Source organism: Otolemur garnettii, unplaced genomic scaffold, assembly GCF_000181295.1.
Source record: "Otolemur garnettii isolate 467f Iridium unplaced genomic scaffold, OtoGar3 scaffold00007, whole genome shotgun sequence".
NCBI lineage: Eukaryota > Metazoa > Chordata > Mammalia > Primates > Galagidae > Otolemur > Otolemur garnettii.
The window spans coordinates 19,577,663-19,593,257 of NW_003852402.1; the positions used below are offsets into that span (position 1 = coordinate 19,577,663).

Genomic DNA, 15,595 nt, shown 5'->3' on the forward strand with positions numbered 1-15,595 from the left:
GGACCTACTGCTCTGACCATACCAGGCCAATGAATGATTATGAAAATTCTAAGAGTCTTGAACTTTAAAAAAACCAACTGGTGATTTAAGGAGTTTGGCAACATAGAATATAATGAGAGGTGGTACATAAAGTGTTATGAAGGAAACAAATAAGCTTTTGCTCCCAGTAGTGACAAAGCTCATGTTTACTGAGAACTTACTGTGTCAATACCTTACATGAATTGAATCAGGGCCCCTCCCCACCCACTCTATGGTGTAGGTGCTGCATTACCAGCGTTTTCCAGGAGAGGATGCAGAGGCACAGAGAAGTCATGGGTAGCAAGTGGCAGAGTCAGGGTCATAACCAGAGTCCCAGTTCTGCAGCACTGCCCTATGCTGCCCCTCAAGCTTTTTTCATTCATTTTTTTTTGAGACAGAGTCTCACTTTGTTGCCCTAGGCTAGAGTGCAGTGGCTCATACCTCATGGCAACCTCAATCAAACTCTTTGGCTCAGCCTCCTGAGTAACTGGGACTATAGGTGCCTGTCACTATACCTAGCTAGTTTTTTTTCTACTTTTAGAAGACACAGGGTCTTGCTCTTGCTCAGGCTGGTCTTGAACTCCTGAGCTTAAGCAATTCACCTGCCTCGACCTGCAGAATTACAGGCCTGAGTTGCCACACTGGGCCAAGCTTTTTGCATTCTTTATGCTGTTTCCTGTGCCACAAAATTATCATGGTAAATATCAGCTAATAATCACAGGCTAAGGAAACACATTTATTTGTTAGACTGTAGAGTCAATTCTAACGGCATAGTCTCTTATGTATCCGCTTGTAATCTTTAAGTATTTTTATATACGTATGGTCCTGACTTAACAATGGTTCAATTCATGACTTTTTTTTTTGAGACCAAGTCTCACTCTCTTGCTTTGAGTAGAGTACTGTGGCGTCAGAGTTCACAGCAACCTCAAACTCCTGGGTGCAAGCAATCCTCTTGCCTCAGCCTCTGCATTAGCTGGGCCTACAGGCGTGCACCATACCACCTGGCTAGTTTTTCTGTTTTTAGTAGAGATGGGGACTTGTTCTTGCACAGGCTGGTCTTCAATTCCTGAGCTCAAGTGATCCATCTGCCTTGGCCTCCCAGAGTGCCCAGCTGGGTTTTGTTTTCTGTGAACTTTATACAATTTTAAAAAATCCTTTTTTTTTTTTACTTTGGTGAGGGGCTGATGAAGAGTGACACTTGAAGAATACAATTTTGGTAGAGTCTACATGACTAGTCCTAAAACTCGTATCAGTTGTTTTCAACACAAGGCAATTTACCTGGTATCCACGGACAAGGGTAGCCTGTAATTCTTTTAAAACATATTGGAGGAAGTGCACACCCAGATCCTCTATTATTTTTGCAAGAGTGCTGCGTGCAATGTCTCTAATTTCTTGTGCTCTGTTCTTGAGGAGGGCACACACTTTCAGCAAAATACTGAAAAAGAGAAGTTGAAAAATGACTAAGCAAATATATATGCAAATAAACATGTAAATATCCTTTTGTATTTTAATTGTTTATAACTCAAATTTTCTTGTTAGTGTATTGTGACAATACTTTTCCTTTTCCGGACAAAAGATATTTATCTGTGAGTCATGAAGAAAAGAACCGACTTCTGAGCTTCAGTGCACTTTCCTGTACGCCGTACAACACACCTTGGCAAATTGGCTTCCATAACTTCTGGTGGAAGGGACTGCATTAGCTTAACCATGGCAAAAGCTAATGGAACGCGAACCACTTCCTCATCATTCACAACCTTGGACTTGATCAGCTTGTGTTCTTCTTCTCTTTTAGTCTGTAAGAAAAATGTAGGTTAAACTAAATAAAAATCAATGGATCAAGGACCCACCAGCACTCTAAACTTGGCATTCGAAAGAAAAGCTCTTTCTGTAGACTGATGCCTGTTTTTTAGTTTAGTGTCTTTAAAAACAAACTAAATTGTGCAATTTGAGAATAAACCTCTAAAAATTATAACAGAAAATAACAGAAACAAGAATGTTCTATTTTTCAAAGGAGCCATCAAAAAACCCCCCAAAACCCAGGAAAGTCAAGTTTTCAGTGACATAGCTTAAGACTGCTGTGAAGTACAAAAAACTCACACAAAGCCCAAGTCAAGTGGAAATTTTGAATGTTTGAGTTACACTGTTGGTCTGTGATAAATGAAGTGCCTTGAGTAAAGAAAGTGTATTTACAAATTTACAAAAAGACCAAGTCAAACTTGCACACCAGAGGATGGCAATGTTTTTCTATAGAGTGCCACACAGTAAGTATTTTTGGCTTTATGGTCTCTATTGAAGTCACCCAACTCTACTGTTGTAAAGAGAAAGCAGATTTAGACATTATATAAATGAATGGGTATGGCCATGTTCCAATAAAGCCTCACTTACTAAAACAGGCTGCAGGCAAGCTAGACTTAGCCCACGGGCCATGGTTTGCCAACCCACGATTTACACTGAGGGGAGAGGAAAGGGGTTGGCTTCCCGAGAACGCGCTGCTAAGTGTTATCCCTGTTAACTGGGGAAAGATGAATTCTGAACAGTAAAGAAGGAGCCCAAAGCATAACAGGAAAACATACTTGGATTTTTAATAACTTTTCTTGGACTGGGGAGTTTCTTACTCTCTACTTTGACAACAGAAAGGGCTGTAACTACCAGAGCAAAATGACAAAGGAGGAGCATGAGTGCCTCGCTGCAGCAGGAGCAGAGCCTGAAGGTGATGAGACAAGGAAGGGAGGTGAACTGTGACGAGAGGACATGCAGATGCTGAAGGCAAATCGCTAAGAGCCTCAGTCCGACAGGGCCCCGCCAGCACCCGCGTTCACACTGATCTGCTGCGCCCCCAACAGAATCCTCACCGTGGACGCCAGGCATTTATGGAGCCTTGGGAGGATATCCCCGGTTATGGTTCCTTGGATATTTTTAATTGTTCTCTCCAGTTCTTCCTTATCGCGAGGAAGGGAAGAGACAGGCTGTGGGGTACACCCGGATTCACCGGCTGCTGCCCCATCAGGATCAGTAGGCTCAGAGTCTCCCGGTTCCCTGTTGTCCGGCAAACTCTCCTGTGTATTCTCCTTCCTTTCCTCAGCCATGTGCTCCACTTCCACAGCTTCGTGCTCTGCTAACTCAATTGCTTCATTTATGTCTGTGTTTAACAAAGAAAAAAGGTCACATCAAATAAGGAAAACGACACAGCTGTGGTTAAACAGTCTTTCCCACTGACATCTACCTTACAGTAAATTTTAGCTAGCAAGGGGAAGGCTGAGGAGCAGGAGAGAGGGCTGGGGTTTTGCTTTCTCACAGACTAGAGCTCCATGACAGAGACAGAGAAGCTGCCAATTCTACAAGAACGTGGAACAGCAAATGCAGGGTAACGTGGGCAGACGCGGGGAGGCTGGAGACAGGACCACCTCAAACAAAAGAAAGCTTCTAAAGTTCTGTGCCTGGAAGTTTCCAAAAACAAAACCCCACATTCACAAGGCATGATAATCATCACGGCAGCCCACAGTGCTTACGCAGAAATCTCCCTTATTTTAGGATTTGGCTTATTAACAAACACTAGGTGGCAGAGTATTGTGGGGCAAGTCGAGACTTGACTCAGCTAACAAGCCATGTGACCATGGTCATTTCACTTAACCCTAGTGGGGTCCGACTTCTTCACCAGTAAAACGGAGATAGCACCCATCTTACACGAGTGTTGTGAGGGTTAAATGAGATAAAGTCTATAATTGCCTAACTACTTCACTGACTTCCAAAACATGGTAGCAATTAGTCTTTATTTCACTTATTGGTTGTGTAGCTTTGGGAAAGTTACTTTACATCTCTGAACCTCAGTTTTCCAGATTAAAAATAGGAGGTAATCAATACTAAGGTCCTGGTAAAGTTCTTAATAAGGATAAGGAGACAGTGCCTATAAAAGCTATGCTATAATAGGTGCTCAATAAATGCCTCAAACTTCACCATCCTTCTCATCACTGAATTTATTTTCCCTGGCCTTAATAAGACCACAATCCTGTTGGACTCATCCCCTCATTTTTGTTGACCATTTTTGCTAACATGCAGAATCAAGAACTAGAAAACAAAAACTCGTGTTAATCAACCTCACATAGAACTGTAATTCAACGATGCTCCTTTATCCTCAGTAAAGGACAGTGCTCCACCCTGGTCCAGCTCTGACTCAGGTTGATCTAGGAACTGCTAGTCACTAGCAGATCAGGCTCTTGGCTGCGTAAGAATGTGATGGATGTGCTTTCATGCAGCTCTGCCAACTTGTGGTACAGAAGAGGTTAACTATGGACAACAATGAAGGGGGAAGAGCTGTTCTGAAGGCGTCATAGCAGTAAGTTTTAAGGGAGAGGATTTTTTTTTTTTTTTGTGGGAGGAGGTTCATCACCTACCTGAAAGGGCCAGAATATTTTTGCCCTTTTAGCCAAGATAAAAAGGATAAATAGGCCCATTTGTTCAATTTTTTCCTTACTTTTCTGGGCTGATAAGAACCTTTAGTTCAATGTTCAGTATTAAGTAGCAGCAAGAGGTATCTTTGTCTTATTATTATTCTAAAGCAAAGGATTTTAATCCTCTACCACTGTATTATGTTTTTAAAAGACATCCTTAATAGGTTAAGGAAATTTCTATCTTTTCTTTTGTTAGTCATTTTTTATCATGAATTTAATCAAATGGTTTCCTTGCATCTACCTAGTAGATTGCATGTTTCTTTTTGTTGAGACAGTTTCAAGCTGTCGCCCTGGGTAGAGTGCCCTGGTGTTATAGCTCACAGCAACCTCCAACTTTTGGGCTCAACCAATCCTCTTGCCTCAGTTTTTCTACTTTTAGTAGAGATAGGGGTCTCCCTTTTGCTCAGGCTGGTCTTGAACTCTTGAGCTCAAGCAATCTACCACCTTGGCCTCCCAGGGTGCTAGGATTACAGGTGTGAGCCACTGTGCCTGGCCAATTTCATGTTTCTTATGTGCTAATGGGTTAAATTCTATTAACTAATTATCCAATATTGAACCAACCTTGCATTTTTGGAATAAACCAAACATGAGCATATTTTTAATGCTTTTATTGACTGTGGGATTTGATTTCATTTGCAAATATCTAGTTTAGAATTGTGACTAATTAGAATACAGAGTGTCTCTGAGTGTCTTTGTCAGTTTTTGATATGCAATTACACCAAGTTTATAAGTTAGTGGTGATTTTCTAGTCATCTGAAAAAGCAAGTATAAGGTTAAAATTATCCATTCCTTAAATATTTGGTACAACTTGCCTATAAAACATTCTGTTCCTGGTGTTTTCACCAGACATTTATTTTATTTTATTTTTTGAGACAGAATCTTCCTTGGTCACCCTTGGTAGAGTGCTGTGGTGTCTTAGCTCACAACCTCAAACTCTGGGGTTCAACTGATTCTCTTGCCTCAGCCTCCCAAGTAGCTGGGACTATAGGCGTCCATCACAACGCCTGGCTATTTTTCAGAGACGGGGTCTCGCTCTGGCTCAGGCTAGTCTCAAACCTGTGAGCTCAGTGCTGGGCTCACAATCACCGGGAGATATTTAAATGCAGATTCAGTTTCTTTAATGGTTAGATACTCAGTAAGACTTTTTATTTTCTTCTAAAGTCAATTTTTGAGTTATGTTTTCTAAGAATTTGTATATCTCATTCACATATTTAAATTTATGAATACAATGATCACAATATTATTTTACCTTTTCCATTTAATTGTGACCCTTTTAAATTCCTAATTGTGCTTATTATGGCTCCTATTTTTATAGCTCAATCTTGTCAGGTATTTGCCAGCTTGTAATCTTTTCAGATATCTATTTTTAGCTTTGTTGATCTTTTCCATTATATTTAGTTTATATTTCATTAATTGCTATTCTAATTTTTCTTTTCTTATACTTTTTTTGCATTCATTGCTTAATGCTCTTTCCACATAAAGCAACAAAATTGGATTTCTATGTAAATTATCGACAGCTAAGGTTTATTTTACTAATACAATTTAGACTAACCTTCTATATTTAAATAAGATTTTACGAGAATACTTAAATCATTAATTTTAGTTTCCTCCTGAGTCATTAACTGGTCACTGCCACAAGAGCAGAAAAAAAGAATAAATTGAATTTTGCCATCTCAAATTCACTATCACAAATTATCAAACAAGAAAATGGAAATCTAGTTTAAGAAATCATTAAGAACTTACTTTCTCCATTCTGCATTTTTCCCATTTGTTCTTCAAGAGTTTTGTGATCAAAGTGGAATGCTTCTAACACTGTTACTAGCAAACTGTTAAAAAAAAAAAGTATACAAAAATATTCAGTTGATTATCAATATTATCTGATCATTTGACTATTGAAAGGACAGAAAATTTTCTAATTTCATTCTTGTTGCTATTAAAAAAAATTTTTTAATGGAGATGAAACTTAGTCTAATAAACATTAAAATTATTTTTACCAATATTTTGTGACTTTAAGAAGTATTAATAACCTCTTAATATTAAGATAAAAATAAAAAACATTATAGAGAGATTCACTCAGGAAATATTTTAAAAATTACATTTAAAAAACAAAATAAAAATGTGATATTTAAAAATTATTTAAAAGTAAAACAAACAAACAAAAAAAGCGACAAAAATTGACCATACCTGACACCCAACTTTTGACTGGTCTGGCCTGTCTGTAAGACATGAATGAAATGTTTCAAATAATATATATATGCTGACCAAGAGAGATGTTTGCAAATGGCTCCAATAAGCTCTGTGGCGGCAATGGTTATATTTTCATGCTGTAATGTAATATAAATCAAGAGTATCAATGCCAGAACAAGTATTTACTAATAAAATATATGGGTAACTTCATATATTAACACATTTTGATCTCTTTTTCACTCAGACCTTCTTAATGGGTTTAGGACTACAGTGAATGAAGTAAATCCAATGCACAAAAAGCTGACAGATGTCAAGAACTATATGTACACTGTCCTACTCAGCAGTCAAAAGCACACTGCCTCAGAGACATGTCTCTCAGGCCACGAGGGACTAGAGTTACTTTTATACCTTAAACTAGAAAAGTAGGCAAAATATTATATATGGAATGAGTTTTCAGACTTTGTATACCAAACAATGCAGGATACTGATCTTTGAGAGAAAGGAAATAAATGAAGTGAGCCTTAAATCACCCCAGTTCACTGTATGGAGAGAACTGTTAGGTTATAGCACAGAAAGGAAAACCCGAAGTGAGCCCTGTGGTCTCCCTGAGTTGAGGCTATGGCAGCTAGAATATACGGGAAGAGCGTCACAGAGAAGGGAGTGACACAGGGAAGCTGCACAGAGAGCAAGCCCCCGGGTCCTCAGCTGAGTGCTGATCAGGACACCCGAGTAAGAAAGAGACAGAAGCAATCAAAGACCATGTACACAAGGAGGAGAACAGTTCATGCTCTTATCAGCCAGAGTGAAAAACCTCATGATACGTAGGGTATTGAGTTAAGTATTCAGGAACTCAGAAAGGTCATGCCTCAGTAGTAGGGTTATGTTAGCCCTAGACTAAAGAATGTTCCAGCTTAAAAAAACTTAAAGGTAAGCCTCAAAAGGACCAGACTATTCCCTAGTAACCTAACTGCATCCAATAATAACTCTCGAGAATACTTAAAGATGTACATTCAGCACCCAACATGGTAAAATTCATGTCTGGCATCTAACAAAAAATTGTCAGGCACATGAAGCAGAAACATATCTCTAATCAGAAGAACAAAATAAACCAAAAAAACAGACCCAGACATGACACAGATGATAGAGTTAGTAGATGAAGACATCAAAACAATTGATATAACCATATCAGGAAGGGAGAGGACATTTATAATCTAATGATTTATTTACTTATAATTATTATTTGTTTTTGAGACAGTCTTACTTTGTCACCCTTGGTAGAGTGCCCGTGGTATCACAGCTCACAACAAGCTCAAACTCTTGGGCTTAAGCGTCTTGTCTCAGCCACCCAAGTAGCTGGGACTATAGGTGCCTGCCACAACACCTGGCTATTATTTTTTGTTGTTGCAGTTGTCATTATTGTTTGGCAGGCCAGGGCCAGGTTCGAACCCACCAGCCCTAGTGTAGATGGTTGGTACCCTAACCACTGAGCTACAGGTGCTGAGCCCCAGTGATTTATTTTTAATGACAAAAATCCCCTTAATTAAAACCCAATACACACACACATATGTTACTTATGATTACACCCCATTTGATTTCTTGCTGTGTGAGTTTTAGAGCAGTCTTTGGCAAAAATCTATACAAATAAAATTTTAATATAGTCACATTTATTTTTTTAAATATTAATATTAAAAAAAAGAAAGGGATAAGAAAGTATACGCATGTTAAAAAGATAAAAGGGAAGATATACAAAAGCCCCCAACTGAACTTCTAGAGACAAAAAAGACAGTTCTGGGAGGGAAGATATACTGAATGAGATTAATAACAGTTTAGACACTGCAGAAGAAAAGATCATTTAATTTGAACATATAGCAACAGGAAATGGAAGAAAATAAAACCCAGGAACAAAATTACTGAAAAACAAACAAACAAAAACAATACAAAAGCCTTAGTGTCCTACTAAAATACACTGGAGTCTACAAAGGCAAGAAGGGGATCCAAAAATATATTAAAAAAATAATGGCTGAAATTTTTCAGTTTAACGATAAAACTATATATCTACAGATGAACTACAAGCATAAGAATCACAAAGGAAATTGCACTAAGGCACATCATAATCAAATGGTCTAAAAACCAGTGATAAAGAGAAATTTTTAAAAGCAATCAAAAAAGAAAAGTTACATTATATTCGGGGGAATAAAGTTAGGAATAACTTCTTATTGGAAATAATATAAGCCAAGAGATAGTAGAAGAACATCTTTAAATTACTGGGGGGAAAAAAATAAGAACCAACCATCAACCTAGAATTTTATACCCAGCAACATTATCTTTCAAAAACACAGAAAAGACAAACAAAAGCTGAAAGAATTAGCCACTAATAGATCTGCTCTATAAAAAATTTAAAGGAAATCCTCTTGGCAGAAGTATGATTATCAAATGAGTATCTGGATCTATACAAAGGAATGAAGAGCATCAAAAGTTATAAATATGTAAGTAAACATAGAAGAATTTTTCCTTATTTTTAAGTATCTCTTTAAAAGATAATTAATGGTTTAAAGCAAAAATAACAACATGGTTTAAAACTAATGGAGAGGTTTACCACAATAATTAATAAGCAAATAGATAAAATAAAATCACAAAAATATCTAATCTAACAGAAGAAAAATTTTAAAAATGGGTGAAAAAAATACTTAACCTTATTAATAATTATATTAAGTGTAAATGGCCTAAAAAGTAGTTAAAAGAAGACACTGTCATCACACTGGGTACAAAGCAAGACCCAGTTAAATGTTAAACTACAAGAAACCAACCTTTTCTTTTCTTTCTTTTTTTTTTTTTAAGACAGAGTCTTAAGCTGTGGCCCTGGGTAGAGTGCCGTGCTGCCACAGCTCACAGCAACCTCTATCTCCTGGGCTTAAGCAATATTCCTGCCTCAGCCTCCTAAGCAGCTGGGATCACAGGCACCCGCCACAAGGCCTGGCCATTTTCTTGTTGCAGTGTCATTGTTGCTTAGCCAGCCTGGGCAGGTTGGAACCTGCCAGCCTCAGTGTACAAGGCCAGCGCCCTACCCACTAGCTACAGGTGCCACCAAAGGTTTTCTTTCTTTTTTTTTTTTTTTTTTTTGAGACAGAGTCTCACTATGTTGCCCTCAGTAGAGTGCCGTAGCATCACAGCTTACAGCAACCTCAAACTCCTGGGCTTAAGCAATTCTCTTGCCTCAGCCTCCCAAGAACCTGGGACTACAGGTGCCTGCCACAATGCCTGGCTATTTTTTGGTTGTAGGTGTCATTGTTGTTTGGCAGGCCCAGGCTGGGTTCGAACCAGCCAGCTCTGGTGTATGTGGCTGGCACCCTAGCCGCTGAGCTACAGTGCCAAGCTCTTTTTTTTTTTAAAGACAAAGTCTTGCTCTGTTGCCCAGGCTAGAGTGCCATGGCCTCAGTCCAGCTCACAGCAACCTCAAACTCCTGGGTTGAAGCAATCCTCCTGCCTCAGCCCCCTGAGTACCAACCATGCATGACTAATATTTCTATTTGTAATAGAAAGGAGTCTTACTCTTGCTCAGGCTAATCCATAGCATTTGTTTAACAATGGACCCTAACTGGTCCTCCCGCCTTGGCCTCTCAGTGCTAGAATTACAAGTGTGAGCCACCACACCTGTCCATAAAATCAACTTGAAATGTAAAGTTATTAGAGAAGATCAAAAATAAAAGGCTAGAAAAAGATACACCATACAAATACCAACCAAATCTATTTTTTTCCATATATAACTCATTTGATTTCAATATAATTAAACTATGAGTTGGTTAGGCTTACTGGCTTTTTTTTTTTTTTTGAGACAGAGTCTCACTATGTCACCCTTGGTAGAGTACTGTGGCCTCACAGCTCACAGTAACCCCAAACTCTTAAGCTTAAGAGATTCTCTTGCCTCAGCCTCCCAAGTAACTAGGAGTATGGGCGCCTGCCACAACACCCAACTGTTTTTCTGTTGCAGCTGTCATTGTTGCTTAACTGGCCGGGGCTGGGTTTGAACCCATCAGACTCGGTATATGTGGTTGGTGCCATAATCACTGTGCTACGGGCGCCAAGCCAGGCTACTGGCTTTTTAAACTAGAATTTAAGACAGCAATCTTTTAACTACTTACATAACTCTTTTAAACATTTTTGAATATCCTGAAACAAAAGAGGAAACCTATTACTGTACAAAGTCATGTACAGTATAAATTTGTTACAAATATTTGACATTGCCACAATTAGACTCAGATTTCTGTGATCAAACACTATCTCTCATTACTGTATTTATTAATAAATATTTGTCTAGTCTTTACCATGTGTCAGGCACTTTCTAGGACTCTGTTAAAACAGTCCTAGGTTTGGGGTGGTGCCTGTGGCTCAAAAGGGTAGAGCACTAGTCCCATATGTTGGAGGTGGTGGGTTCAAACCCAGCCCCAGCCAAAACCTGCAAAAAAAAAAAAAGAAACAGTCCTAGGTTCAAATTCAAGTTCTTCTGAAAGATACACCTCAGGGTATTAAAAAAAAAAGAAATACCAGTTCTGACTGTGTGTCTTTGAGAGTTATATAATCTCACTTATTCTTAGTTTAATTTATTGTAAAACTGTGCTGAAAAATAGTTCCTACACCCTGGGGTTGAGATGTGATAAGGATGAAGAGAGATTACCTAGTCAAGCACCTCAAGTAGTGCCTGGTACCTGGTACAGCGTTAATGGTAGCTATTGTTCTATTTCATTTCTTATAGGTCATTTTGGAAAATAATGACTCAGCTAATTGATGAAGTTAACCAGAATTCAGTCCTATGATACAAAAATAAAAGTATGCCATCCTAGTAATGTGGTAATTTCTAAGAGGAATACTGTGGTCGGCCTTTGTGAGCTACTAATAGTGAAAATACAAATAATGGCCACCATTTATACAGCATTTGTTATGCTCCAGGCACAGTTCCAAGGGCTTCTGATTATGGTGACAACATCAGTATGGATCTCACCAACTCCACCTACATTACGGCAAAATGTGTCATGGTATGGGTAAAAGTTCATTGGTTTCTAGAGCTAATACCCTACCTTAAGCATTTTCTCATCAAAAATTGGAGTCATAGCATAAGGCATGATGTAATTCTGAAGAGATTTAGAAGACAGAACAACTTTGCCTTCCATTAGTTGTTTTGACAGTTTCTTCAAGGCTCTGGCTCTTCTGTGGATCTAAGAGTTAGATAAAACACAAACCAGTTACTGAATAATCTCTTCTACAACCAGTTCCACTTCAGTATCATGTTCTTTTTCCATGAAAAGATTAAAGGGGTGAAATACAACCCATATATCATATGAGCAAACACCTGTGTCTTGATTTGTTTCCAGAGACATAATCCATAGCATTTGTTTAACAATGGACCCAAAGCATTTAAACTTCTTAGGAAAAGGCAAGGACAGGTGACACTATTATTAACTGTGGTTTGTGATACCCCCAAAGAACCAAACTCCAGGAAATGATCCTCTTATATGCAAATCTGACTGATGATCATGAAGACCAAGGAATGAGAAGCTTAAATCTTTCAGGAAAATTAAAACATGTCTTTCCAGATGAGGTAGAATTGTTTGAAATGTTTATTTTGTATGCAGGACAAAGTGGAATTGTCATCTACCTGAATATGTTTCATATTCTCAAAGAAGTCCATTTCTGGATCATGGTAATGAGTCAGCTGTACCAAGTCTTTAAATTCCAGTTGATTTGGAAAGGTTTGAATTAAACAAGAAAGGATCGTGGTATAATCCTGTTGAATACTCTGCAAATATCAAGTGGAGAAAATAAATACTTTTATTTTTAAAAGCATTTACGTCCTAGATAATATGAGGAAACACAAAAGAAGACATAAGAATTTTTTAAAGTAAAGCATTTCCACTGTAAAAAAAAAAAAAAAAAAAAAAAACCAAAGTAAAACAAACAACTGTATAAAATTAAAAGTGACTGCCCTTGCTTTGAGTCTAACTCCCATGTAACAGTCTGGTGATCTTAACACATCAAGTATTTTTAAGTAAATGTACTGGGCCAGAGTGCTTTTCTACACAACTACAGCAGAAATGGGAAAACAAAACAAAACACAGCCTCAGATACCTGCACTTAAAGGATAAAGTTACAATACCTCTGTCTGGCTCTTCAACCCTTTCCTCACTTTCTCCAGGAGTGAACGGTGAATGACTTCTCTGTATTCCTTTTCTGTGGCATTTAAGGCAGCTAGCTTTTTAATAATACTCATCAAACACATGCTGGAATTATCACTTAAAGACATATCTCCTAACTGGAGGTGAGAAAAAAAACCAAGTTATTCTACATAATAACTACAGTATGGAACATTATTTCCCAATGTAAGAATCTACAAAATTTTGTCACTGCTCTGTGAGAGAAACTCTACTAAGAAAGGTCCCACAAATATTTCTTATCTAAGGAAGAACTAAATGTAGGATTGTTATAAATGATTTCAAAAAAAATCATGCTTACTGGGAAGTGTCATTTAATTTTAGGAAGTACTATGAAATGTACTTGTTAATAAATGGTTCACTAATGTAAGTTTTTAAATGTTCAATATCAGGTCATTATTGGAAATGACAGAGTTGGCTGGTATAATTCTGGGTAGTTGGTCCAGAGATCCCAGTTTGAGGTGTAGAGAAGATATTCCCAACTCAGCCAACCAAGCAGTGACTTAGAATTCCTTGTGTTGAAATTTGGCACAACATATGAAGAATGAGTCCCAAATGAGGATATTTTTAAAAATTTATTATATAATCCTTAATATCAGCTGAATACCTATAAAATTCCACAAAAAGACATTATTGATGCCACTACATGGTTAAACAATAATCAATCCCCATTTTTGAATTTTTTTTTTTTTTTTTCAGTTTTGGCAGAGGCCAGCTTGAACTTGCCACCCCAAGTACGGGAGGCTGGCACTCTAGTCCTTGAGCCATAGGTACCACACCCCCATTTTTTAATTTTATTGTTTTTTTGTTAGTTTTTCCCACTTTTGAATTTTAATCTAATTCAACAACATGATACTTAATAAAATTCGAACACCTTTTATTTCTACCATGTCTTCAATTAAAAAAGGTCAAACTTGGGCGGTGCCTATGGCTCAAGGCATAGGACACCGGCCCCATATGTTGGAGGTGGTGGGTTCCAACCCAGCCCCAGCCAAAAACTGCAAAAAAAAAAAAAAAAAGTCAAACTTTCCAGTGATAGTTATTTAACTTTTAAAAATGGAAATATAATTGACATACCATAAAATCCACCCATTCAGAAAGTTTATAATTCAATGGTTTTTAGTATATTCTCAGGTTGTGCAACCATCACTACTATCTAATTTCAGAACTTTCCCAGCACCTTGACAAGAATCTCATACCCCTTAGAAGTCACTCCCCATTCCTCCCTCCCTGTAGCCCTTGGTAACCATTAATTTACTTTCTGTCTCTATGAATTTTTCTATTCTAATAGATAACTGTTTAATTTTTTGAAGCAATTCCAGATAATTTTTTGCTATAAAAACCTACCTCCAGATTATAGAAACAATTATGCATAACTGGAATCAGGAAATTAACATCTATGGTTTGCATTTCCTTAATGTAAGAGGTGATGGTCTGGAAGGTCTCGAAGCGAACATCAAAGTTGATATCATCAAGATGTTTTTGATCGAAGGCATTAAGCTACAAGAAATGCCATTGAAATGATGTAAGGCATATAAGTGAAGGCATTTAGATCTTAAATAGTGTATATAAAAATGATTTTTGAAGACAAAGAGAAATCTTTTCTTACCTTGACAACATCAGTAATATATTTTAATCCATTCTCAAAATCAGAAAGCGTCTAAAAGGAAAGAAAAGAGTAAATTTATTAGTAAATTAAACCTTAATTTTTCTGCCTTCCTTCCCTCAACTCCCAGACAAATTCATATAAAAACTTCATACTGGCCCAAGAAAGCTACTAATATGTTTTAAATGTCATTATTATCTTTTAAAGGGCAGTGCCTGTAGCTCAGTGGGTAGGGTGTCAGCCACATACACCAGGGTTGACGGGTTTGAACCCAGCCTGGGCCAGCTAAACCAACAATGACAACTGGAACAACAACAACAAAATAGCTGGATGTTGTGTCCCAACTACTTGGCAGGCTGAGGTGAGAGAATCACTTAAGCCCAAGAGTCGGAGGTTGCTGTGAGCTGTGAGCCAGGGCACTCTACCCAGGCTTGAGACTCTTAAAAAAAGAAATAATCATTATCTTTTAAAGAAAAGGGTGATTTGACATAAAATTGAATATTACAGACCTGAAAAACGGTACAAAGCAATCGTCTCGATAATTTGTTCTTAATAACTGAGAAGAGTTTTGCAATAGGCTTGAGGAAGCTTGTGGGGTCCACACAGTGGTTTAATAAGTTTTGTATTGTCACAAGAATATCAACCTCTGTATCCTTGAAGAAGAAATATGAAGATAAATCATAAATCAGTAATTTAAAAAAACTGGGCAACTTTAATAGATCACAGAATAGAAAATGATTATGAGTAAGAAATAAAAGCAGGAATTGGAAAATTTATCTGACAGTATTTTAAAAGGTTTTAGCATTTTAAGTTAATGTAAAACCTGCGATAATGTGCATAATAGTTTCTTCCTTTAATTCTATTAGAGAATATACATAGTTTTCAAACATAATTTCTTTTATCATCTAGTCAAAAAAAGGTTAACACAATGAACTTGCAGAGGAAAAGTCCAGTCATCTCTCTGTATCCCAGAGGGTTAATTCCAGGATCTCTCACATGTATCAAACACTGAAGATGCTCAAGTCCATTATGTAAAATGGCATAGTGTTTACACATAGCCAGACGCTCAAGTCCATTCTATCAAACGGCATAGTGTTTACACATAGCCAGACGCTCAAGTCCATTCTATCAAA

At 37.6% G+C, this 15,595-nt stretch overlaps 1 protein-coding gene across 1 annotated transcript in view; it reads right to left on the reverse strand.

The window, feature by feature from the left end:
• Positions 1–15,595, reverse strand: part of UTP20 (UTP20, small subunit processome component) — a 101,951-nt gene that overhangs the window by 20,494 nt on the left and 65,862 nt on the right. The window contains exons 33-43 of the mRNA XM_003783310.3: positions 14,972–15,115; positions 14,466–14,516; positions 14,204–14,356; positions 12,802–12,957; positions 12,304–12,444; positions 11,726–11,863; positions 6,651–6,790; positions 6,210–6,292; positions 2,871–3,157; positions 1,672–1,811; positions 1,297–1,453 (exon numbers count right to left, since the gene is read on the reverse strand). Of these exons, the coding sequence (XP_003783358.1) occupies positions 1,297–1,453; positions 1,672–1,811; positions 2,871–3,157; positions 6,210–6,292; positions 6,651–6,790; positions 11,726–11,863; positions 12,304–12,444; positions 12,802–12,957; positions 14,204–14,356; positions 14,466–14,516; positions 14,972–15,115 (1,590 nt within the window). The remainder of the gene's footprint in view (positions 1–1,296; positions 1,454–1,671; positions 1,812–2,870; positions 3,158–6,209; positions 6,293–6,650; positions 6,791–11,725; positions 11,864–12,303; positions 12,445–12,801; positions 12,958–14,203; positions 14,357–14,465; positions 14,517–14,971; positions 15,116–15,595) is intronic.